General features: G+C 40.8%; 4 protein-coding genes across 5 annotated transcripts in view; 2 read left to right on the plus strand and 2 right to left on the minus strand.

The window, feature by feature from the left end:
• Positions 1-578: 578 nt before the first annotated feature.
• On the minus strand, positions 579-5,052 carry LOC118425688 (chondroitin sulfate synthase 1-like). The gene is made up of 3 exons (XM_035834722.1): positions 4,730-5,052; positions 2,873-4,102; positions 579-2,655 (listed from the first exon to the last, which is right to left on the minus strand). The coding sequence occupies exons 1-3, from the start codon at positions 4,883-4,885 to the stop codon at positions 1,561-1,563; spliced, it is 2,481 nt and encodes an 826-aa protein (XP_035690615.1). The 5' UTR covers positions 4,886-5,052; the 3' UTR covers positions 579-1,560.
• Positions 5,053-5,357: 305 nt separating this feature from the next.
• Positions 5,358-9,074, plus strand: LOC118425735 (structure-specific endonuclease subunit slx1-like). The gene is made up of 8 exons (XM_035834793.1): positions 5,358-5,748; positions 6,069-6,120; positions 6,350-6,433; positions 6,858-6,993; positions 7,305-7,462; positions 7,715-7,849; positions 8,264-8,335; positions 8,544-9,074. The coding sequence occupies exons 1-8, from the start codon at positions 5,576-5,578 to the stop codon at positions 8,568-8,570; spliced, it is 837 nt and encodes a 278-aa protein (XP_035690686.1). The 5' UTR covers positions 5,358-5,575; the 3' UTR covers positions 8,571-9,074.
• Positions 9,075-11,427: 2,353 nt separating this feature from the next.
• LOC118425743 (zinc finger matrin-type protein 5-like) lies at positions 11,428-13,603 on the plus strand. Of its 2 annotated transcripts, none has more exons than XM_035834810.1 (5): positions 11,428-11,615; positions 11,949-12,085; positions 12,404-12,466; positions 12,671-12,751; positions 13,139-13,603. In XM_035834810.1, exons 2-5 carry the CDS (start codon positions 11,959-11,961, stop codon positions 13,387-13,389), a joined length of 522 nt encoding a protein of 173 aa, XP_035690703.1. In that variant the 5' UTR covers positions 11,428-11,615; positions 11,949-11,958; the 3' UTR covers positions 13,390-13,603. The 2 variants fall into 2 exon arrangements, with proteins under 2 accessions (XP_035690703.1, XP_035690704.1); XM_035834811.1 differs by having other exon boundaries at positions 11,429-11,590.
• Positions 13,604-13,606: 3 nt separating this feature from the next.
• The window catches only part of LOC118425664, a 30,381-nt gene continuing 18,591 nt past the window's right edge, over positions 13,607-25,396 (minus strand). Inside the window, exons 18-42 of the mRNA XM_035834651.1 lie at positions 25,171-25,287; positions 24,814-24,964; positions 24,432-24,672; positions 23,910-24,048; positions 23,590-23,736; positions 23,355-23,482; positions 22,957-23,105; positions 22,690-22,833; positions 22,361-22,553; positions 21,984-22,126; positions 21,544-21,738; positions 21,202-21,359; positions 20,863-20,977; positions 20,523-20,708; positions 20,074-20,163; positions 19,668-19,820; positions 19,221-19,473; positions 18,900-19,069; positions 16,915-18,717; positions 16,607-16,728; positions 16,409-16,476; positions 16,047-16,186; positions 15,760-15,792; positions 15,192-15,289; positions 13,607-14,524 (exon numbers count right to left, since the gene is read on the minus strand). Coding sequence (XP_035690544.1) covers positions 14,366-14,524; positions 15,192-15,289; positions 15,760-15,792; positions 16,047-16,186; positions 16,409-16,476; positions 16,607-16,728; positions 16,915-18,717; positions 18,900-19,069; positions 19,221-19,473; positions 19,668-19,820; positions 20,074-20,163; positions 20,523-20,708; positions 20,863-20,977; positions 21,202-21,359; positions 21,544-21,738; positions 21,984-22,126; positions 22,361-22,553; positions 22,690-22,833; positions 22,957-23,105; positions 23,355-23,482; positions 23,590-23,736; positions 23,910-24,048; positions 24,432-24,672; positions 24,814-24,964; positions 25,171-25,287 — 5,295 coding nt within the window. The 3' untranslated portion in view covers positions 13,607-14,365. The remainder of the gene's footprint in view (positions 14,525-15,191; positions 15,290-15,759; positions 15,793-16,046; positions 16,187-16,408; positions 16,477-16,606; positions 16,729-16,914; positions 18,718-18,899; positions 19,070-19,220; positions 19,474-19,667; positions 19,821-20,073; positions 20,164-20,522; positions 20,709-20,862; positions 20,978-21,201; positions 21,360-21,543; positions 21,739-21,983; positions 22,127-22,360; positions 22,554-22,689; positions 22,834-22,956; positions 23,106-23,354; positions 23,483-23,589; positions 23,737-23,909; positions 24,049-24,431; positions 24,673-24,813; positions 24,965-25,170; positions 25,288-25,396) is intronic.

Genomic DNA, 25,396 nt, shown 5'->3' on the forward strand with positions numbered 1-25,396 from the left:
AACCCAGCACCTGGGAGTAACCATTTTTGGGAGTGGCAAACATTGAATAAATTACAGTTTTCGTTTTTACGTTTTAGAGTTGATGTATAAAATCGCGATCACGACAGATAACATTTGTTGACAAAACTTTAAAGATCAGCATAGACTAGAAATATTGATTATTGGGGATAAAATACAAGTACACACTATAAAGTTAGACTTAGATCTAAGTAAACGGAAATGCGCATTGAAAAAAGGAATGTTTGAGCAGGAAAAGACACTAAGGTATATAACGGTGTGTCCTCCGATGAAATGCTACATTTTATGATTTCACAGACAAAATAATTGTCTTTCTTTCTCCATCGAACTGCTTCGAATGGACACACCCAAGTTGTTTTTTTTCATCAGTAGACAAATTAGATTTTAAGGCCAGGTTGCTAGCTGTACCTGCATCAGTTGAATATTTTACATTAACTCCATCATTTCCAACCTTGTGCTTTTTAAAAACAAATAAGTATTCTTCTTAGTCAAAGTTGTGTCTCTATTTGTTTGTTTGGAATGGGCATGTTATATGTAACAAGCCAGACTACAAGCCACCATGAAATATATGACTATGTGTTACTTAACACAAAAAAATATATTGATTAGTCTCAATGCAACTTCAAAAACAAGATTTCAAGCAATGGTTCCAATCTTAGAATGACACGAGAAACCCTATCTTAGATAAAAATCAATAATCAAGATACATTGTACTCACGGTACGATTTCTTTACAGGCGTCTCCTTCTCAGAGTCAGCTTCACAAACAAGGAACTTGAGAAGATACGGCTCATCACGCTTCACGTATTCAGCAGCAGCTTATTTAATACCTTGTCGCTCAATGGCTGATGACGTTTTAAGAAAATTAATAACCCAGTACCTGGGACGAACCATTTTATTCTGGGGAGTGCCGAACATCAAATATATCACACCTTTTATGTGGTGAGATATGATGACACCAGATCATATTTGTTATATACGCAGGTACATACGTACAACAAAACGTTTTCGGCAGGCTATATCCGTTGATCTCTGGATCCTCTATTACTGTATTTGAGGATTGATTTAAGATACATTGTGTCATCTCAATACTCAAGTCAAATGGAAATACCGCTGACGAAGGCGGAGAAATCGTTTACTTATGCAAAGTTTGGAATGCAATTGCGTCACAGGGACCCAAAAGCGAACACAGTCGAACAGGTGGAGAACATTCCACTCTCAAATTGTAGATTAAGGGCTCCAATAATCAGTACTGAGTAACAGTACAGTGGAAGCCAGTTAAATGCACGTCGGATAAACGCACACTTCGGTCAATTGTACGGAATCTCCAAATCCCGTGGCGGTGCGGTCCAACTGAGTAACTTCGCATTATCACACACGCCGGATAATTGCACGGGATTCGCTGGCAAATTGGGTGTGCAATTAAGCGGCTTCCACTTTTTGTATACTAATTTCAATTCAACAACACCTGTTGCTCTGAATACATTGATAGTCTAATACACATCTGTATGAATATGTTACAGTTATGTAATCCTCTGCCAAATTACATTACATCTGCTCGATCCTGCCAAAATCCTGCCAGCTTGGCAGCGCTACCATAGGTGTTAGCTTTGGACCCAATACACATGTTGTATTGTATGGTCGGAAGGTTTGGGTCACAGTGGATGGGATGGTAAACATGCACCAGACCTGGGTCGACCGCACGGAAAGTCTCCATCTTACTTTTGACGAACTTGTCAAATAGACTGAGGTCCTCCATTCCCCATCCCCGGATGTTGATGTCAAACTGGCCAACGTTGACAAAGTCCTCCCGGTAGAGACACGCCATTCCGTAACTGCTGAAGCGCCAGTAGCCGGTGTCCTTTGAGAGAAGGTGGTATCCTTTTGCAGTCGGGCCTCCTCTGCGGTTTGATTGGTTTTCACTGGCAGGGTCTCCTAAGTCAGCAAATTTGGAGTCATACTGGCTGAACATCACGGGAAAGTACACCTGGTGACCAAGCACTGTGTTGCTACGGCAACGATCTAAGAAACCTTTGGTAAAGATCAAGTCTACGTCACAAAAGAAGAGCAAAGAACCGTTTCTGAAGTGTGCGGCTCCAGCGTTTAGACCTATTCCTCGAGAAAACGGTCCTGTCATGAGAATAATCTTGATGGTGGAAGTGGGGTATTTTTCTTGGTATTCATCCAAAGCGTCTAGAACCCTGCTAGTTTCTGCTTCCGTGTTTTTAAACAAAACTATCAAGAGGTCCACATTCGACTCGGTTTCCAAACAGACCGACTCATAGTTCTTCATAAATCTTTCGAAAATGGATAGCCTGCCTTGAAGAGGAACGATGATGTGTACTGTTTCCTTCCTACGTGATCTTGCCCTATCCCAGATAACATTGTCGAAAACGTTCTCCTCTGAGTCTTTCTCTAGCAGCTCGGTACCTGTGTATGGCTGATGTAGATAGAGCAGCTTTCTTCCCAGCATCATTCTGGCTTTACGTTTGAACTTACGGCGGCAAACTACAAGTAGATCCAGCTGATAGTCGGGCCCTCTGATCGGATCTACCCGCTGATATCCGTGGTGGATGCTACTGTAGTCACACACGGTACGGTAACGGCGTTGGTAGTCACGATTCACCATATGCATTGCCTGTTGGGACATGAAAGAAAAAAACAGAGGTATACGAACTATGTAGTTCTTGTTTCTCACTAAAACTTGCACTATGCTGACTAAACACCACAAGAAACTTTGTTTATACTGTTTGGTCTGATTTGATCATTATTTTAGTAAATGGCCTCTTTATCTCTAAAAAGTATAACTTTGAAACATCGCCTTAACTGCCTTAACCGCCACAGCATTTACATACCTGAATGATATTCATGTGCATCGCTGTCTTCAAAACGGCAGGCGTTTTCTTGCTGGGCCCTCCACTCCTGGTAGTTGCGTGTTGGTACAGCATCTTGCCAACGACAGCGTCCCACGGAAGCACATCACGGGCCGCCCTTGGACGGAAGTTTGACTGAAGGTGTTTTTCCCAACGCGAATAAGCTCGAGCCGGTAGCTTAGGCTCTAACAGTTCTGTCATCTGTTCAACCCTCTGGTTCAAGTCTAGAGCGCGTCGCTTCAGATCGTGTATACGTTGGGTGAGAAAGTAAGTATGGAGCTTGTATTGATACTCAGGACGCTTGTTTGGGTGAAGTGTGATTGCGATGTCAATGACGGCCTTATGGAGCTCCCCAATATTCCCTTTGTTGTAATTCTTGTAGTCGTTGAAGAAGATGTCCCTGGTATCAAACGCAGATGTACAGGTGATTCCCGCAAACTTCGTGATGCACCGTCCGATCTCAACGTCCTCGTGTGAGGAGTACAGGTTCTTCAGGCACCAGGGGATGTTGGGTACCACCCTCCTCAGGGTCTCTCGGCTCATGATCATCCCCGGCCCGCCCATACAGTAGTTCTCATCTGGCCTCAGTCCGAGGCGGCCTAACTCGTCTTCTTTACCAACTCCAGCTTGTCCGATATAGAGAGGTTGGCTAGAGTCCACTTTCCGCAGGAAATTTTCAAGCCGGTCTCCACGTATGTACACGTCATCATCTGCGCGTACGAACCACTCATAATCATCCAAGTAGTGATCGTGCATGTATTTCAACATCAGGAACGCCTTCTTCTGAGGCGGGTAGACGTCAGTAACTCCCGGGATGGAGACGATGGGAATCTTGTTCCCCAAAGAAGCCTTTGAGTCCGTGGCCGAAAAGAATTCTACTTTTCCGGAGATTTGCTTTCCCCATGTTTCGTATGTGGCGAGTGCCCGAGAATTCAGATACTTCTTTGCGGTCATGATACCAACGTAGATGTGACCCTTGTACTTCATTGGATAAGTGGAATATGATTGTACCACCTTACCTTTGGCCTGTCCAGCCATGTGGCCTGAGACATGCTGTTGACCTAAGTGCCTATCAGGCACCATCAGGACGGTAAGCCAAACGGTCATACTGAAACCCAGAATAACACCGGCTGAGAAGTTCATCAGCATGCCAGGCAGACCTCCTGAAAATCCTAGCCGTGCATTCCCCATCTCTTTAGGCTTTCTCTTATTCTAGAATTAGAAAAAATATGGATTGAACGATTTGTCATTGTAGATAAACTCATTTTCTAATGGGATGTATGGCGTTTGTACGACAGTGATCATTTTAGGTCAAGTTGATGACATCACCTATCTTGTCTAAACTGTAGGAACAAGGAGGTTGTATATCTCTATATAATGTCCTTGGTTCAAACAAACAAATTTCAGATATCTAAAATCATGGCAGTGAAAAAAGTTGTTCGCGTAAAGCCCATTGTTGTCACTTGACTGTGATATGCAAATGAGCACTTATCTGAAAGGCTTGCGCCATGTCCTGGCAATGTTGTTTTGAAAACGGCCCTGCCCTGAACTATTGCAAGCGATAACTTTACATGTGTTGAGTTTAAAAGCTTTTAAGTTACAGTGACTAAGGAGCGTTGATAAAAGCTCCTTGCAGTGACTAAACATTGAATTTCAAACAGTGATGAAATCAACATAAGATCTCATATTGCTGGAGGGTACAATTGTGACAACAACGGAGCATTTGACGCTCAGAAACTTTAATTTCGAGCACAATGAGCCACAGTTACTGTACAAAAAAATTAAAAGCTCAATCATCTTCGACATATAAAAGCAGAAATTCTGTATAGGAACACTCACCAAGCGTGGCTGAGCGTCAGAGTGCCGAGGCGTGGCGGCGAGGTTTCCCGGGAGTCCGCCGAATGAGCACAGCACGGCAATACATTTGCTGTCACCTGTTCCAGATGCATGGAATGTTGAAGCAAGCTGGCTTACTTTTGTCCATGACAAATACATGTAACTGCGTTAGAAAGCGCTGAATAGTTTTGAGTTGTTTCCAGTATATAAACGGGAGGTCAACATTCCAAGACATGCAAACGTATGTATTGTGATATTCAACGGGTAATCGAGAGATGCATGACAAACACATTTGACTGCGTTGTGAAAGTGCTGAGTGGTTTTGAGTTGTTTCTAGTTAAACGCATGGAGGTCAACATTCCAAGACATGCAAACGTCTGTATCGTGATATTCAACGGGTAATCGGGTTGGGCATCAACGACCAAGGTCAAAGGTTAATGCTTTGTTCAGGAAGTACAAAATCGACGATAGTAGCAACAGTTTGGATGATTTCTTGGCGTCAGTTTTAAGATGTTGTGAATGATTCTCTGTACAACACAGGAGAAGACAACAGGGAGTCATCAGAGAATGTACCGATGAAACAGAAATGACAGTTGCATTTGGTATGTCACGGTTAGTATGTCGCGTATGGGGGAGGGGGGCAGGAAATTCTGTGCGACAGCTGTAGCAACTGGTCGGCCAGCTGTTGTGTTTTTAGGTTTTAACTAGCTGTTGATCAGCAAGTTCAAGCCAGGGATTAAGTTGGTGAAAGAAAGACGAAAGAACGGACAGGGGAAGACAGTTGCCGATTTTCGCAACGGAATATTCACAACATAGAAAAGCTGCTGCAAGTGAGAAATATTATTGACGATGGTGGTGGAAATTGAAAACTTCTACGGCGTGTATCTGCTGTACTGCATCAACCCCAAGTACAAGGGGCGGACGTACATCGGCTTCACGAACGACCCGAACCGGCGCATCAAGCAGCACAACACGGGAACAAAGGCGGGAGGCGCCCGGAGGACGTCCGGCAGGGGGCCCTGGTGAGGAGAATAATTTTCCATTACATGAAGGACGTTGTGTAATTTTCTAAGTACAAAAGAATTATTGAAGTTGTAAATTTTTTTCCTGTCTAAGCTGTTCTTTGTCGAGTCGGTCTGTTAAGCTGTATTGACATTTTATTTTTATTTTTAAAGAGACTGCAGTTTCTTTTCACCTTTAATACTTAGTCTTAGCTTAAAATTGTGACACAATAAACTTGATCTTAAATCTGCTATAAAGCATCAGTTTATATTGCTGTATTTCTGTTAGATTATCTGAAATTTCAGCTGAAACAAACAAGATTTTCAATTTTGCATTGCAGGGAGATGGTACTGATCATCCATGGCTTCCCCAACAATATCTCAGCTCTCAGGGTAAGTGACAATAGACCTGATGACAAAATGGAATGTTACCTGTAGGGACTAGTATAAGAGTATTAGAGTAACATTGAATTGTATTGTATACATTAAGATCAGAATCCTGCATCTAAATTCAAAACATTTCATGTATATGGCCTTCTTTTGGACTCCTTATAAAGCAGTACATGTTGTTTGTTGTGTTGATTGGGCAATTTTGTCATTTTTATTGCTGCTTTCTTTTCAGTTTGAGTGGGCGTGGCAGCATCCTGACAAATCTCGTAGACTCAGACACCTCCCCAAGAAGTCAAGCAGAGAGACAGCTTTTCAGGTATAATATGATTGACTCGAATCTTAACTTTCATGTACTGTAGACTGCACTTTCATCATTATTATAACTATTACTCTGTCCCAACAAATGAAGAATTGTTTTCAGTTTGTGTGTGTGTGTGCATGCTTGCATGTTTGTGTCTACATGCAAATGTCTTTCCAAGATTTTTTTCATCCATACATTGCAGCAGTGCCATTCATTATCAGCATTGCCATTTTGTCTGCATAACTGGAAGGTTTGGGCAAAGCAGTATGAATACTTAGTATGCTGTCTCTGATTGCCTTGTTTTGTATTACATTTTCTGCCTTAGATGCTAGTAAAAGACAGGGCTGTTTCTCTTAGATATCCAAAGGTGCAATGATATTTAGATATGTGTATATTGTATCTTTAATTGAAGCATCAAGTTTTGTTTCTTGACCAACAGCACAAGTTCCGCCTGGTGTCCAACATGTTGCGGGTGGGACCCTGGTGTAAGCTGCCTCTCACCATCAGATGGTTGAAGCAGGAATACATGCTGGAATTTGATCCCCTTCTCCAGCCACCAAACCACATGCCTATAGGTATGCTCAGTATCACCGATAATGCAATAAAGCCTTTTTTCAGACATGTCTCAGCAATGGTTGTCTCTTATAGTTAGCTATAGCAGTGGTAAATACTCAGAAATAATAATAAGTTACAGAATTAATTCTTGTGATAAGCCATCACCTTTGTCCTTTTGCCATCTTTGTAAGCAGGAAACTCACAGATAGAATTTTGCAATGTAGTGTTTTCACTTTATCTAATTTCTGATATCTTTAAAATAGTTACTAGTAGTAGTTAAATCTCTTGATAATGATAATAACATTTCAACATCATGACTCCTTCTCTACAGCCTATGGACCTGTTCAGAGTAAGAAGCTGAAAAAGAACAAGGCAGAGTCTGTTGCCAAGGATACACAGAGCAGTCAAGTTGATGATGATGATGATGATTTTGTACATCTCTCTCAAGCCAGAGCGACCAGATGTGATGTCTGTGTGAAGAGACTACAGGTATATTCCATACTGCCTTGTTTCCAAATCTTGAGACATACCTGCACATATCTGTAGTTCATGTTCAGGCTTTAAGAACCAAGCTTTTACTTAACAGTGGGGCAAAAGCAAAGAAGATTCATTGTGCAGTTGTATTATCTTTTGGACTCAGCTATGCAGTCTCCAACTTTGAATTATATTGTTCTAATTGCTCCTTTAGTTTTACTTCATGAATCCCTTTAATATCTTAATCTAAATTGCTGATTTTCTCAGGACCCTGAAAGTCAGGTGTCATGCGTGCACCCAAGCTGCAGCATGAAGGCCCACATGACCTGTCTGTCCAGGCACTTCCTCAGGAGAACAGAGGACAGCCTGTTGCCAGTGGAGGGAACCTGTCCGAAGTGCAAGGTGAGGCTGGACTGTTAACTCAAGGAGGAACATTTGCTATATATGCACTACATGTACAAGAGGGGCAGGGTTCAAAATAACCCTGTTGCGCCACCATACTGTTTGGTACAATTAAGTTTCACGAGACTGCATGTGTCCTGTGAGCGGCCTATCAGATCTGAGCTACACACTGTGTAGTGTACATTAGGGCATTTGACCTGCAGCAACCTAAAATGTTTATATTTTATGGGCAACCTAAAAAGTACATGTATTTTGAACCCTATTATTTGTCACTATGTTTCACATGCATCATCGCTTATCATATGCAAGGGGAACAAATGCTTAAAGCAAGGTTTAACCAACCTCCTTGCTCTAAGCCCCCCAAAACACACAGGTACAATTTTACAAGATTGGTTTTCTGGTCCTCCTCTCCAGGTTAGTCTACTGTGGGGAGAAGTCATCAGGCAGAAGTTGGGATGCCAGGATGTTCCTCCAGATTCTGATGATGTGAGTTTTCCACACAAATACTAACACTTTTTAAAGACACCTTCAATGTGATTTCTATGAAAATCAACTTTGATAGCATTAAGGAAGTACAATTCTTTTGATTTCTGTTCTTCCATAACATTACACGTGCTATGCACTTATTCGCAATAATGATCAAATTCCTTTCAATCAAATTGTTCATTCATTTTTTTCTTTCTCTTCCTTATAGAAAGCACACTGGACAGATGAAGTATGAGGGACATTAAACTGGACCAATATGGACAGACCCAACCACTGGACATCTTTAATGCTAGTACTGTCTTCTGTTGAAGAACATTTAGAGGAATGGGTGGGTGAAATATCAGCTGTAACTATATGCATCCTTCAGTCTGATACTTTGCTACAAATGTGGTTTGTATGGAAAACAATGCACTAATCAAATACCTGTTTGTTCAACAAATGTCCATATTAGTTCTGACTTCATGTTGCAGGTTTCTACTTTGCTGTACAAAAATTTTAATCTATTATCGTTTTAGTAGATTGTTATGAAATATTGACATTGTCTTTAATCTTATAACCTTAATTTTATCTATCATGTAAAATAAGCTATTTAAATGCAGTTTTATTTGGAGTTGAGCAATATTTTGAGCTGTATTTCAATGATAATGAAGTTACCACAAATTGATGCTCGACAGCCAAAAGTATGTTTTTAAAGTTTGTATTTATTTCAACAATAAAGTTCTTGACCACAACAGAGAAAGACTTCTTTTCCTTTTGTATGTTGTCCACCATAGTGTTCTTCACGTCTTCTGTGGGAATAACTCAGGCTAATATACAGTGAGTAAACACAAAATTTCCTCAGCTGAAGATTGGTGTTCAAAGATGCTGTAGCCGTTTTTATGATATACAACATGGATCAGATGGAACAGATCTCACATTTCTTGGATACTGGGTTCAACAGTTCAGGTGGTAATACTGACATTAGTTGGTGATAAAATGTTCAATGATAGAGGCCATGTTTCAACTGCAATGCAGATAACAGATACAGAATAACAGGCTTGTAACATATACTACTGATGATGAATGCATCTCAACTACTGTTGACATTTACAACAACATGCATCTATGAACAGAACTTTTCTATCAAAGTGGGGAAACTATCGGGTTTGACTACTTGGTAACTGTCCCAGTTGGCAGCAGTCGTGCAGTGGTGAAAAATACAGCACAGAAATCCATCTGTGGGTACAAGGGTTTTAATTTAACAACAGACCCTGTACTACTGCAAGTTGCATTTGCTGTATGTTTTACTCATATGAAGGTGATAACTAGTAGCATATTTTGTACACAGACTTAATTGTTCTGTTGTATCCAGATCTGGCACTGTTAAGTTGATGAGCTTGAGTGTATGAAAGAAGCTGAAATCATCAGTTGATGTAGGTTGCTGTTAGATGGTTGTTGAACATCTGTACTGCATACAATCCAAAAGGACTTCAAAAGTTGCGACGGCAGACTTGTTCACCACTCAACAGCTGAGGATGATGTCATGTCCACTGGGGGTGGGAGGGGGGCTCAGTACTTTTAATCTTCTTCCTCTTCGGCTGGTAGACCATATTTATGCTTGATATCCTTCCATTGTTTCTGTAGAAAATAAAATATGAGGGTTGAGAAATACAAAAAGCGGCATGGCTACTACTTATACCTTAGTGCACACCCTTTATTATCAAGTCAAGCATGGTCACAATAGCTTTTTGCAAGCACTGTATAACATTTTTCAGCCAATCTTCTAGGGTTAACAAGAACTTGTACCCTGTAACAAGATGTTGCTCTCTGACCTTGGTGGTTACATTATAAGAAACAAATGTATGATTAGTAACATTACTCAGTTTAACATTGATTGATACCAAGTCTGTGTACCAAACCAGAACATAATCATATCTGTAGAAGTGTTACAAGAAAGAAAGCCAAAAGTTCTTGGATTCGAAACAGCATTCTTTATTTCCTTTTTTAAACAGCAACCTTTGGTTTCTGTACAATGTATTTGCATGCTGACTCATAAATGTACATTATTGTGCTACTGCTGCATATACAAGTTGTTAGACATTTGAGCTTATCTTTGTGTACACTTTCATCACTCCATCTCCAGAACAATGCTCTAACATCAACCATTAGTACACAAGAAGTGAGCATGCTCTGAACAATTGCCAAGCATAACAGACGTTAGATTTCATTTCTTTTCTTGTCAACCAACCCAATAAATGACTGTATATGAATGTTGTTGTTCTGGGCACTAGTCATCCTGTCCTGTCACCCTATCCTTGATGTCTTTCCATTGTTTCTGTGGGTACAAAGTATTGAGGCAGGCTAACTCCAATTCATATCAACGCTAACTCCTTATACAACATAATAACAATACACAGAGGTTTCAAGTGAGAAGGTAACAATCTAAACCATCCAACTGTCAGTAGAAGGGCGTCTTTGCCCTTGGTTGTATATGTGTAAAGGTCAACTTTTCTATCATCTGAGGTCATACTAGATAAAACTAAAAATTACATCAGACTAAATAAGCTACATAATCTTAAGTAAAAGAACTTTGTTGAGTGTGTTCTATACAGTGTTTCGTTCTTGAGAAAATAAGATTTTGCGCAACTCTCCGCCCTTGTAATTTTCTGTCGCCCTCCCCAAGATGGCGGCCACCGGCTAAATTTCTTCTAGAAAATCGTGTGTATAACTCACCCCTCTGTTCAAGTGATCCCAAAGCATGTCGCCTCCACTGTCAAACGCCCTCTCGAACAACACAGCGCCGAGGAGGATCGTCAACGCAAACGTCGACGTCCGTCGGAAAAGGCCGTGGTAGACCCGCCGTACGACCGTGTTCACCATCTTGCTGGAGCTTTCTTCGAAAAAAAGTCCCGGACGCCGAATCACATAAGCAACCTTATAACAATACGCTCTATAATGAAAACTGTTGTACACTAATATACAATTCTCAGAATTCTCTTGATAAAATACATCAGTTTTTCAAAGACCATCAGAAATATTTTGCATTGGTTTTTAACGACTATGCTTCCTCTAGAAGGGGATTTCTATGTTTCAAATGAAGGAAAGAAAGTAGTACCTTTTGGCGGATTGACAATTTGTGGAAGGTTGTATAATTAGGGTCATGACCTTTCAAGATGGCGGCCTCCTGGATGATTTTGTCGATTGATCCTAAAACTTTGTGATTTTCATCATCAAAACGCCGAAATTCGCACTGAAGTGATTCCTATAACGATACTGGTAAAGTTGCATTAACTGTTTTAAGGTAAGGAGTTATTTTCATAGCTTATGATGGCCATGGGGCAGTTTTTGGAGTTTGTGTGAATAGCTCTGAAATCCCCCTCCCCAATATAAGTAAATTATGAGAGAAAAATATAGAAAAGTTGTATCAGGAATTGTAGGTAATATGTAAAAGGCCCATAAAAGAACCATTGTTTCGATTTGCATAACGTCCAGATGGGTTTTGTTTTCTTTTATGAGGACTGTTAACGTAACGTAACGTATTCCTGTTGCTGGACATGCGTTAAGCCCTCAATGAGACGGCTTATCCTGAATGTTTGTTTACCAACATGTTTATGATTTTACCTTGTATTTTCAGTGTGTTGACGATGGGTAAACGTTACTACTGTGACTTCTGTGACCGATCCTTTCCTGACAACCTGCCTGGAAGGAAGAAACATCTACAAGGTGTCCAGCACCAGCGGATCAGGAAACTACACTATGACCAGTTCAGAGGTAATATCACCATTACACGAAATTGTTATGACTTATTCTTATTGAAAGTATGCCTTTCTGATTTACATAATTTTAAAAGTTTCCCACAGTGTCAAATTCATTCTAGAGTTCTATAAGTTGAAGTTGAACACAAATCCCTACTCATATTCCTGGTCTGTCAAAAAGAAAATTAACTGTGTTTACATACACATGTATTGTTAACTATTCCTAACTGTCAGTTATACAGTATTGTCTTGCTCTTGAATATGGTCATTCCTGTAAACTACATAGTTAGGTGTACATACTAGCCAAACATATAGTTGTACTCTTTCCTTCTAGATGCTGCTGCAATCTTGTCAGATGAAGCTGTGAAGAAACCTTGCAAGAAATTTCAGAGGACAGGTGAGTAGAACTACTAGAAAGTTTTCCATTAATACATACATGTACTACATAGTTAACATTGAGAGAAGAGGTAAACCTTTGCTTTATGCAATCTTGTTACCCAGGCTATGATCTTGTCCGATTTGTATACTTTAATCTGTTGTGACTACTGTTAACATTGTCATGATCATGTCATGATCTGAACCCATCTACCGCTAACTCCAGGGGATTGTGACTATGGTGACAACTGCCGCTTCTCACACATGACTCCAGACAAACTCAGGGCTCTACAGGACCAAGCAGAAGGTATTTACATGGCAAGAATTGTTTCTACTTTTTCTACATATTTGCTATGAATTTTATCATATTGTCATATTGTGTATTGGAAATCTGACTTACTTCCGGTAGGCTACTCGGAAGTAAGTGGATTTGGTCGCAGCTTGCTTTCGCCTTGTGAAATGTGAACAAATATGCTAGAAATGTAAGGAACGGACATATATGTATTGAAAATAAGTTACAAATGTCAATCTGACTGGAGATTTTGAAGTTCAAAACATTTATTATTTTGGGGGACTGTGCTAAAATCTTACAATATATCCCTCTAAGCTACTAAGGGTTCCAGTTGTTTTCACTGTTGCCATGCATTTACAGTACTTGGGTAACCACAGACTTTAAAACTTGTCTCTTTCCCAGCTGACAAGAGACCTAAGCTCGAGGACAGAGTACCCACACTAGAAGACTGGCTGTCAAAGAGAAAACAGAGGAACCAACCCTCCCATGGACACACAGACTCTTTGAACCAGAACCCATCATCAGAAAACACCACTGTACCAGCAGAGTACTCCCTACCCCCTGGGTTTCCCCCTCTACATGAACTGCCACCCTCATTACAACCACCTCCCCCTGGGGGGTGGCCAGACCATCCTTATGAGGAGTGGGGCTGACAAAGTCATAGCAACAATACATATGTGTACATGTATTTGGTTTGTATTTGTATTTGTATTTATTGAAAATGACATCAATATTATTGGTTATGGTAGTGGACCTTTTAAAAGGACTGCTGCAATGTTCAGTCCAAGAAGACAAACTGCAGCACTCCCAATAGTCCGACAATTGTAAATTGTTCTTTTAATGATAGCTGAATAAACTTGTACAAAGTCATTTACTCAATGTTGTTTATTTGTTCAAATGATTTATAAGTGATAACCACAAGCCATTTACCAATCAAGGTTGTTATGTTATATTGAAACACATGATAAATTTCCTTAGCCTGAGTATCATACATGTAGTTAGTTTACTGGGGCTCCCATACTCCCAATGTTATTGTTGTCCAGATTATGTATTACTAGTAATACATACTCTATACTTACATACAGCATATACAGTATGTTGATGAAGGTTAGACATCCAGGTACTAACAGTTACGCAAGCAAAATTTGTAAATTCTTTTAGTCTTTGGACATAAATCAACGTGCTGCACATGCCGCTATATATCATACAGTAACATTTTGTCAATTGATACAAAAACTGTAACCTTCATCATAGAATGTCAATAAAAAAGCTTACTATTAAATGTAAAACAAAAGAGTATCTCCAAAAAACAAAACAACTACTATCTATATTGCCTAGCTGTTACATTTGTATCAGTACACAAGTACATTTGTACATGTACACCTTAAATGTCCTTCACAACAAATAACTTTCAAGTTCCCACTTAAACCGTATAATATTTTCTAGAATAGTATGACTAACGATTGCAAACAAACACAGCATCCAACAAATACTATATTCCTAATCCCTTTTATACACTGGTTAATATATTTAGTTAACAAATTAAGGCAATCCAGGAATAAATGCACTATGAGTTACTAGTTTTCTGAAGCATTGGTCAAACATTAATAATTTTGTACATCTTCCTTCTCAATCGTTGACATTGTACACTGGGTTCTGGTACGTCTGTCCCCCAGGCTCTTGTGAGATCCTCGCTCGTGGAATCAGCATGCTCTGTTGAGCCAGGCGTTTTGCATTTTCAGAAAGCCACTGATTTTGACTAGCCACTGCGTTCTTGCGACTATGCCTCTGTAAATGTGAAAAAAGTGAGATAGTTTTTTATTAATCCGATTGTCTACGCAATTCCGTGATACAGTTACTAAAGAATGCTTACATGGCAGTCCAGGCAACGTCAACTGTACAACTTACAGTAATGTGGAATGGATTTGTTTTATGTGGAATACATATGAGTATTGAACAGTTTTGTTCCTGTTGACCATGAAACTGTTCATGAAACTGTTATGTTTTCTAAAGGAATTCGGAAACATTCTATTTTTGATGACCTGCCGGCCGCGTTCTTTTTCTTTCTTCTAAATCTAGCCAATGAAAACAGAACGACTGATGACGTCAACAAACGTGCGCTATATACCTTAAAAATTGTTATTGCGTAGTGTTGGTAAAAGTAGCTAGTAGAGGACGAAGGTTCGTGTCCCCCGCTCGGAAGTTTTTCATCCTTCTTTTTTCCTTTTTAGACAAACATATATGTCACAGGGGAGACTGGAATCCAGGGGAATTCGGAATTCGTCTAGGGGAATCTCCCCTAGTCTGTACACAACGCTCTCATCTTGCGAACAGGGCATTGCACGTCCTACAATAGACTTTTTTAAATTCCTTTTCTGACGATGTTTCTCTTTTTTTTTTCTCCCCTTCCGAAACATCCTGCATTTTCGTCAAATATGTGGCCTTTCTAGTTTACCTTTGCAGTGCAGCAGATCACCAGCACCACAATAGATGTGATGACGACTGCAGCACCAACACAGACGAGTAAGATGTAAACTGGGTTGCTGTACCATGCTGAAAAAAGAAGGCAAATACATGTATATTCATGCTTTAAATATGACTTGTCTGAATATTTTATGGGCCTGCGTGAAATACATTATATATATGTATGTACATTGTAGTAGTCATCAAACATAACATGTATCTTCATGTGCATATTGACCAATCACGATAACTCAGCTCTGAGTGAAAATTATTTAGTGACACATCATTGAAATATTTGTAACACTTATGCATCTGTCATATCATAAAGAGTGCATTGCATGACTTGTACCATTTTGCTAACAATGTGTTCAGCTCCTCAAACATAATACTGACTAACTGACTCCCTAGCATCAAACAATGACCTTTATTTGTTACAAATTAAACTGATAATAGGTCACATGTCATTTTTTCTCATCTTAGCGAGATCTAGAATCTTGACTTGATTTTTCATTCATAGCTCCTTGTTGCTCAGCAGCCATAACTGTAATGTATGTACTCACCAACATTATTCTCATCTCTAGCCTTGTTCACCTCTGGAAATGGGACAGCAAGATTAAAATACAAACATTGATCATAGCATCATTTAAAAATTGATGTCAGTTATTCCTTGCTGCACTTTTTGATTTGCTGCACTAATTAGATAAAGACAAACATTCCAGTTGACAGAAGCATGTAAAACTACTGTGAACATATGAGTAATATGCCTGAAAGACAAAAATCACTGCATTTTGTAATTATGTATCTAATTCACCTATGCTTTCAGAGGTAACCATGGAAATACATGTACCTGTGATGCTGGTGACTGTGGGATCTATCTGCAGATCACCAATGTTTGTCTTCCCTGCCAACACATCCAGGACTTGATCACTGGCAATGGGTGTGGTTGAGTTGAAATGAACCATGAAGTTTACATTGATGCTTCCGGGACTAAAAGATAACCAAACGACAAACATGTGAAGTACATGTAGGAGGAAAATCCAAATATATACATAAAACTGATGATCAAAGATTAGTAAACATTCAAGATTAATTTTGAGTTTGCTTGCATCAGCTGCAAATCAAATGACTACATTGTATACTGCTTACTTGGTGGAAAAAGCATGCTATGCTTTTGTGACATATAGAAAACCTAAGTACAGAGTAACTTACGAAAAGCCGGTGACATCAACAGAGTGGTATGTATTCCCAAGGCTGCTATTGATGAAGGCAGCATCCAGCTAGGAAAAAAAGAAATTTTAAAGCAAATATAAAATGCCATTCTTACAAACAAACCAACAAAACCATTGGCCCAAACCAATTATGATAGAGAGTTATCGTTATTGTTTTAACATTTTAAACTGTACTGACGTTTTCCTGGACTTCTGCAGCCAAAGTCTTGAACTCATCAGATGCTTGATTATGCAGTTCATCCCTCCAATCACGATTCACAACCTTCATGACACCTCTGAACGAACGTGCCATCGGAAGGTCTAGGAATGGGATGTAAATAAATGCCATGTTAACAGCCTCAATGAGTACAAAATGTGACAAATAAAGTTCTGGCATCTTCTCTGCTATGATCATGATAGAAGGAATCTCATCTTAACCCATTTGTTTTTGCAATTTGAGCATCTTGTAGAGCTTTCTATAAAATTGTTTAATGGATACCCCCTTACCGTCGGTAGTTTTAGTTGATGCAGTGTTTCCTTCACTCTTTTCAGTTGTAGGAATGGTGGTAAAGCTTTCGGTTTCCTCAGTTGTAGCGTCTGACTTTGTTGTAGAACCGGTGGTACTTGTGGTCGCTCTTTCTGTTGTATGGAGGCCAGTAGAGCTCTCAGCTTCCTCTGTTGTAGTATCTGGCTGTGTTGTAGAACTGATGGTAGAGCTTTTGAAAGGTGTTTCATACTCTTCGGTTGTGGTTGCTCTTTCTGTTGTAGGGACTGTGGTAGAGCGCTGAGTTTCCTCTGTTGTAGTATCTTGTTGTGTTGTAGAACTGATGGTAGAGCTTTTGAAAGGTGTTGTTATTTCATACTCTTCGGTTGTGGTCGTTCTTTCCGTTGCAGGGAGGGTGGTGGAGCGCCCAGTTTCCTCTGTTGTAGTATCTGACTGTGTTGTGGAACTGATGGTAGAGCTTTTGAAAGGTGTTGTTATTTCATACTCTTCGGTTGTGGTCGCTCTTTCTGTTGTAGGGACTGTGGCAGAGCTCTCAACTTCCTCTGTTGTAGTATCTTGCTGTGCTGTAGGACCAGTAGTAGACCTTTCAGAGAGTGTCGTTATTTCATACTCTTCGGTTGTGCTCGCTCTTTCTGTTTTGTCTGGCTGTGTTGGAGACTCAGGGAAAGTTATTACTACAATGACATTTGTTTCACAGGACATGGAATCTACAGCGTTGTCTCTGACTTCAACTGTCATGGAAACAACTGAGGAATTGTCATTAAACTGTGGTACTTCACTCATAACGTAGATCCAACCAGTTGAAGGGTTGATGCTGAAGAGGTTTGCCAGCTCTCCTGTTTTGGACTTAAAACTGTAGGAAACTTCACCGTTTGGACCATTGTCAAGATCTTCTGCCTCTATGGTGATGATAGTCGACCCTCTTGTAAGATTGTGAGAAGCAATCTCAAGACGTTGATCTTCTGGGCACTGTGGGGCTGTGTTGGTGCTTACTTTGGTCACGATCATACGGAGACTGACTTCATCTGTTTTTGGTGGTGAACCGTGGTCTGATGCACTGACCCTGACCACGTAGGTACCACTTTCCAAGGCACTTCTAATGGTTACACTACCATTTGTAGCATCTATGGAAACAAAGGGGCTGAGACTTGCAATCCCGTAGGTGATTTTGGAGTTATCGTCGGACCTGTCGGCATCAGAAGCTTGGATAGTGGTAACATGAAAGCCAATGGGGGAGGTGGTTTGAAGGTTATACTCAGTGTCAGGAGGAATGTTGATGACTGGTTTGTTGTCATTCTGGTCTGTTATGTTTATCGTTATCGTTGCTGTCCCCGTAAGTGTCGGTACCCCCTGGTCAAATGCTTCAACGATGATACTGAACGAAGTGCGCTCCAACGATTCCAGGTCAAACTCAACGACTGAAGTTATGACACCCAAAGTAAGATGCACTGCAAAGTTTTCATCATCCAAACCTGTTTGGACAAGCCTGTACCTGACCTCACCGTTACGTCCACTGTCAGTGTCATTTGCAAAAACTGTGAGTATCGGCGAGGCAATGGGCTGGTTTTCGGCAATAATGGCATCGTATCTGTCCTGCTGGAATATGGGCGGGTTCTCATTTGGCAAGTTCTCTTCACTGCAGTCCTCCCCTTGGAACCCAGGGAAGCATTCGCATGCGTTTGGGGCGACACAGGTGCCTTGGCTGGAGCAGTCACTCTTGCTGCTGCAGTTTGCAATGTTACAGGAACTGCCTGACCAGCCAGGAGCACAGCTGCACGTGTCGAAGCTCACACAGCTTCCGTGGCCTGTATCAAAGGATCAGAGAAACATTCATTCGAAAACAAATTATTATGCACATCATATGTTTGTCCTAAAATGATATTCTGTGTCTCAGTATGATTGATATGATAGGAACATCATAATGATTTAAATTAAGCATTTGTAGTACATAGACACAGATACATAGTTACAGTCCACCAGTACTCACCAGAACAGTACCTCAGTGCTTCACAAGAGAAATTAGCACAGTCATATCCGGTATACCCACTGTCACATTGACACAGGTTGGGCTCTATGCAGCTGCCATGGTCAGTGCAGTTATTCTGTTCAGCGCAGTCGGGCTGATCACAACTGGCACCACTGAACCCTGAAAAGCAGCTGTAACACAACAGCAGGAACAGGAGATGTCATGATTGTGAGGAAGTATCATAATGTGTTTGACACGTGGTAAATTTGCTTATCATATAGGGAGCATAAACAAACACTGCAGTTTGTCGAATACAAATCAAGATTCTACAATATGACTTACTGGCATTCCTTTTGCCCTTCAGAACTGATGACACAAGCCCCATTTTCATTGCATTCTTGCAACTCAGGGCAGCTTTGGGCTTGGGCGCAGTTCAGACCTTGATATCCGCTGTAACACTGGCAAACGTTCGGACCGATACAGTCTCCTTGGCGGGAGCACTGGTTGACTGCAGGACAGTCCGGTGTGACACAGGAGCTACCCGTCCAGCCCTGCTCACAGTAGCAGACGTCTATGTCCACACAGTGGCCGTGCCCTGCATGGCAAATGCATGATTGTTTTCCTTACCATAGTTAGTAATCAATGACATTTCCCAAGTTATTAACACGAACTTGTATTGTATTGTAATTGCGGTATCTGATCCAAACAGCCACCTATTAGAACAAAAAGTATGTCTTCCCTTTTACTTCATGCACTGATATGAGAAAGACATGTAGGATATGAGCTAACCAGAGCAGTGATCCAATGCTGCACACGAGAACTGGTCACACTTGTCGCCTGTCCACTGCTCATCACACAAACAGGTGTCGAAGTCCACACAAATTCCATGGTCTGAGCAGTTAGCAACGTTTCCGCATGTGGGCACCTTGCTACAGTCTTCACCTAGGTGGTATAGATGTTAGTGAATCAGAATTGTGCTTTGACAGAGGCCCGGAATATAAATTCAATGCCAGGAACACCTTGACCTGATTAAATCGCTCATCTGCCAGCCCCTAATGCCTTAAATTGCTAGAGGCAGAAGGGCCAGTCACAGCCCTGGACAGAAGAGTTTGCATTACACAGACTTGGTAGACATCTGTTAGGCAAAATCCTAATACATTACCCGGTATTCAAGATGCCAGCATGTTTGACTTACCGATGTAGCCTGGTTTACAGCTGCAGACATCTGTCGCTATGCAGATCCCATGATCTATGCTGGTGCAGTTTTGTACAGCATAACATGTCGCTACATGATTGACATGATAGAAAAAATTAGAAATATGTGTCATCACTTGTTTATGTTCATATATTTTCTGACAATAGATTAAGACAGCAAGAAAAGATGTCAGGACCATCTGAAGGGGTCAGAAATGTCTGACTTGCTGACAATAATACTGTTCCCACGGAAAAACAAGTATTTTTGGACCTAATACATTTTAGCACCAAGTGTTCCTCAATAGAAATGTATCAACAATATGCCATAAATCAAATTTGAATGACTAGTATTGTGTACAAATAAAGTATGATAGCACCCTTTCCATGAACAAAATGTTCTAAGCGGTAATATAAATAATAAGCACCATCCAGAGGATAATCAGATATTACCTTGTTGGTCACAGGCTGCTCCCTCCCATCCGGGCTCACACCTACAGAACCCCAGCTCACACCTGCCGTGATCCTCGGAGCAGTCTGTGCAGTTTCCAAGGTTACAGTCTTCACCAGACCAGCCCGTTATGCAGTCACAGGTTCCGTTTACACAGCGACCCCTACCGGAACACTGGTTTGGGCAACCTGTGATAGTATGAATGGGCCGATAAGTTTTCAGGAGAAAAAGTTGGCCTTCTACTACAAATACTACAATGGGAATATGGACAAACAATATTATCGGACACTTGAAATTTCAGCACCAGTACTAAAGTGGAATACAGTAAAGCCAAAGTTATGCCTTTGAAAACTTCCTGTTCAGTAAATGTTGTGTCGTTGGTGATTGACACGTCAAAGATGCATTCATTCAAAAGAGTGCCAGTCAATCCGAGGGCGATGCACATCTCTTCAGCTTTCTGAAACATAGATTACACAAAGAATGTGTACGTAGAGTATTGCCTTCTGTACTCTATGAACCTCATGTATTTCATAATCATGCATGTTATACATATGCATGCATCTTCTTATATACCAATTTTGATAGCTTAAAGGAAATACAATAGACTGTTGAAGATAACAGTGTTCAAATTTTTCGGTGGCATTAGAAACAACATTTGTCAGTAGAAGTAACCAAACGTACTTCCTTTTGCTCTTGTGTCAGGCCATCTATGCCCACAGAAGGGCGGTGTGCCGGGTCAGAATAAGCAGAATCCATGACATCATCAGGATGGAAATTCGAAGAGTTCCAGGACCAGGACCCGATCAGACCGGAGCCGTGGTGGGTGTTGTTGATTCGCCCTAGAAAATCAACAAGTAACATTCTGATCTGATATGTATGCAATGTTGGCATTTTTGCAACAGAAGCATTTTTTGCTCTGTGTGAAATATTCTACCCTTGGAGCGTAACGTTCATACATGTAGCTCTGCGCCGGCATTCTGGAGTACAAGTATTATTAGTTTCACTGCATGATCTATTACTTACAGGTTTCAGCAAATACAGAAGAGTCGTTGTAGACTGCACCGTCTGGACCAGTGAAGTCATTGGCATCATCGTCATCCATGAGCCCACACAGCCCCTCCGTGTTACCCTTGAACGTGGCAGTGGGGCTGAACAGAATGTTCACAAACTGCCGGCCCATCTTTGGTGAGTACCGAACATCAAATGACACAGTTGCTCCTGGTTGTTTGGTTAGAGGACAAAGAGGCAACCATGATTTTTAAAAATCAAATTTGCGTTTGTTTGTATGTACTGACAGACAACCATCATCTCTAAATCATCAGCTGGGACATCATCGATAAAAAGAGAAATGGCATTAGATAGACCATCAGAGACTACGTCCACTTTCCAAATGAATCTAGATCATTGAGAACAGGACATTTTTGTCACCTTTTCATAGGGTACACTACTTTGCAAAACTTTACCTGAAGCAAACGTAACAGATATGATGATAACAGCCCCTGACTCCGTAGCATTTGTAGATGGTTTCTGGGCGAGCAGATGTATTGTCCCATTGTTCAGAAGATATTTCTCTCCAACAGAAAGTTGGTGCAGTTCACCGTCAATCCTGTAGTGGTCAAACCATAAAAACATTAAACGTCTAACCCCTGGAAGGCAGGGAACAACGGACGCTAAACCGGATAGTGAGTGAGTGTGAGTGGGTTGAAAGAGTTGCTACTTTCAATCGTAACATAATGACATTGTTTTTGTTATGTTCTCGTGTACTTTGAAACTTCAAACATGGATGTGTTAATCAATTGTCACTATGAAGTAATTAGAGAAAGTATATAACTACGTGTACCTAATATTTGGAACATTTTCCGTTGCATTCGGTACTGCCATCAGAGTGACAACGCTGTGCCCAGCCTTGACTGCAATCCCTCCAATCAGAGAAGCACTTTCGTACGCGTACATTCGAGTTTGAACGCCGAAGTCGTTGGACACGCTTTTGCAGTCCCAGAACTCACCAATGCCATGGTAGTCGTATGATATCCCTAACATGCAATGCAATGTAGAGAATCAAAAGACAGCACTTGTGTATGCATAGCACAAATATCTTTATCTGAATGGAATTCCTGTACTTAGTTTTTCTTTATGCAACAGAGAAACACATGCTTTTGACACAGTTACCATCTAATGTCTGAAGATGAGGGTCCCCTCCAATGGGACGAGGACGGCGTAGCTCGCAACAGTCGCCGAACCACTGACGCGAGCAGACACAATATGACGGACAGCTGTCTGTTGATGTGGTGCATCGGCCGTTCCCGGAGCAGCCTGCAAATATCATATATCACCAAACATTCTCACGATGGATAGAAAAAACAATTTGAAAGTCCTAATGTTGTTTCTACCAAAGATTCAAAACAATGCATCTGAAATTTTGACTGATGACTGTACCTTGACATGGCCTGCAGTCTGGCTGTCTGCAGTCTGGCCCCATCCTCCCCACCACACATGTAGGTGGGATCCCGCACTCTGTCTTCTGTGGGCACTTACAGACGCAGTCTTGCCACACAGGTTCCTCGTCATTCTCACAGTCAGGACAGCTACATAAGGTTGATAAAGACATGGCAAACATGTGAAGACATAGCAATATGACAATGAACACCATCCTAGGTCCATTTTAGTTTGTAGGTGTCGTCCTCTGTTTGATAAAAGAATAATGCATTATCATACATTGTGCCGCATTTGTCTTAATCAATTGAAATTCTGATGTTTTGACAAGATATACTAAAGATAATTCCTGGACACTTATTATATTAATTACGCTAATGTCAGACAAGGAGGTACCAAACCTGTCAGAACAGATGCAGCCTTGAGGACCGAGAACCGACTCGTGGCAGTTGTTACATGTGCACCTACACGGACAGGTACCATCACTCATCTTTACATCCCTGCTACCATCGGCGCAGGTGCAGGAACACTGAAACAAAATTGTGAAGTGTCAGCTACTACTGTCATGTACCAAACATTCATGATTCTAAAAGAAAGCAAAATTCAACTGAACACTGAGCTAATTATACAGCTTACGTCACATTTTCCAGTGCTGGTCAGTTCCGATGGGCTGTTGTCAGGACATAGACATGGGCAGTGTAGATGTCCCTGACTATTGACCGTTTCGAACTCTCCATCGGGGCACACATTACAGTTGCATCCGTCACCAGAAATGTCTGGGTGCTGTTTGGAAGAAATAATACAAATTATGAGTAATTCATTTTCCCCCAAAGTCATGGAAGATCATTGCTCCAACATAGGAATTGGTATTCGTTTATTTATCAAAATGGACTCATCATTCATATGCTATGTACTTATAGGAGAAAAATATTGGCCACTAGTAGAAAGCTTCATACCGTGAAGCTTATATTCCTACTTGTACAGTTACAAGGGCACATGCAGAAATCCTCGATAGTTGGGTGTGGCGTCCCAGTTGCTCCATCTGGGCATGAACATGAGTCCGCACAAATACTTGATGGCTGTGCTGTACAATCTCTGAAATATAATAGAGATTGTCAAATAAATATGCATTTCTCGGAGCTATACAAAGTGTCTTTACATTGACAATGATCAATTGCAGAAACCTAATGTGTAAGATATTCTCTTGATACTGAAACAAAATGGTTTTGTACCTTCAGATAACAACTAAGGTAGCCTGCAGTATGTTGGCCTGACATAGTGACACACGAGGAAGCTAACACGCCCTAAGACTTTATTTACACAGTGTAAATAAAGTCTTAGGGCGTGTTAGCTTCCTCGTGTTATGGACCCATTCAACGAGAGTCACTTATCAAATATGCATCCGAAATGTCTTAACAGTTTCAATACACTCATTATAGACAGATGGTGCAAATATAAAGTAAGATATGATTTCTAACCGATCGGAATCCATCCACTCCTCGCGTCTCCATATCTGATCCTGATAGTAATCGTTGTTTCCTGCTATTACGTTGAATGCCCCTTTCAGATAGCCCAACGATGAGGCGACCCCAACGTGCTGTGGTCTGTCTGAATATGGGCATTCGGTGGAACATGACTGGGCTGATACACGCAGGAGAGCTTCTGATTGAATGGATGTTGTGATAAAGTATCCAAAACCGTCCTCTTCATCAGATATATCTGGGAACAGACATAGACGATTGGAAAACATTTTTAGAAGACTGATTCACATACTCGCATTGAGGAAATAGCAGTTATAGTATGATTCACAAGCATTCTTCATAGGTAAGTTGACACTTGAAAATTTAGAAGTCGGTTTACCTAATGGTATCGTCCATTCATCCTTGCCACTTTCTCCAGATGTTGGAAACTCGATGAAAAATGTTGGTTTCGCCTTTAGCTCCAATCTGATGAGATGGTCACTTTCAGTTGCAGTTCCAGAGAAAGACGATATCTCGATATCTGCACTGTTCTTTAATTGAAAGAGAGGACTCAACTTTGTCAACTCATATTGCTTGGTAACAGTCTGAGAACAAGATACCAATATAAAGAGTCGCTAAACATTATAGAGTAGTTCAACATTCTACGTTCTACATAAATATATCTGGGTCTAAAGTTTTGTACCAGCTACCTGTGACCATATACAATGTACAATTTTGAATGTTGTGAAACACTCACGGATTCGTTGTTCTGGACAAACTTGAACCGTTGGCTTCCTTCTTGTGGCTGCCAGCTTCCACCGCCGTCAATATCTGGCTTTTCCACGTTGGAGGCCATTTCTATGCTGCCTGGACCCTGACGTATGTATGGAGCAAATTACCAAAGGAGAGTTAGATCTGAAGCAGGTTTGCACTTCCAGGGGAAATGATAAACAACTTTACAACACAGACATACAATACTAAAG

The sequence above is a fragment of the Branchiostoma floridae genome, chromosome 11 (genome assembly GCF_000003815.2).
Source record: "Branchiostoma floridae strain S238N-H82 chromosome 11, Bfl_VNyyK, whole genome shotgun sequence".
NCBI lineage: Eukaryota > Metazoa > Chordata > Leptocardii > Amphioxiformes > Branchiostomatidae > Branchiostoma > Branchiostoma floridae.

Bases quoted from the DNA above. Each gene is read 5' to 3' on its own strand.
- LOC118425688 (XM_035834722.1), bottom strand. From the start codon at position 4,885: ATGTATTTGTCATGGACAAAAGTAAGCCAGCTTGCTTCAACATTCCAT. The intron at 4,103-4,729 runs GTGAGTGTTCCT...TTCTAATTCTAG, and splicing joins CTGACGCTCAGCCACGCTTG to AATAAGAGAAAGCCTAAAGA. The intron at 2,656-2,872 runs GTATGTAAATGC...ATGTCCCAACAG, and splicing joins TGCACATGAATATCATTCAG to GCAATGCATATGGTGAATCG.
- LOC118425735 (XM_035834793.1), top strand. From the start codon at position 5,576: ATGGTGGTGGAAATTGAAAACTTCTACGGCGTGTATCTGCTGTACTGC. The intron at 6,434-6,857 runs GTATAATATGAT...CTTGACCAACAG, and splicing joins GCAGAGAGACAGCTTTTCAG to CACAAGTTCCGCCTGGTGTC. The intron at 7,463-7,714 runs GTATATTCCATA...TGATTTTCTCAG, and splicing joins TCTGTGTGAAGAGACTACAG to GACCCTGAAAGTCAGGTGTC.
- LOC118425743 (XM_035834810.1), top strand. From the start codon at position 11,959: ATGGGTAAACGTTACTACTGTGACTTCTGTGACCGATCCTTTCCTGAC. The intron at 12,086-12,403 runs GTAATATCACCA...CTTTCCTTCTAG, and splicing joins ACACTATGACCAGTTCAGAG to ATGCTGCTGCAATCTTGTCA. The intron at 12,752-13,138 runs GTATTTACATGG...TCTCTTTCCCAG, and splicing joins TCTACAGGACCAAGCAGAAG to CTGACAAGAGACCTAAGCTC.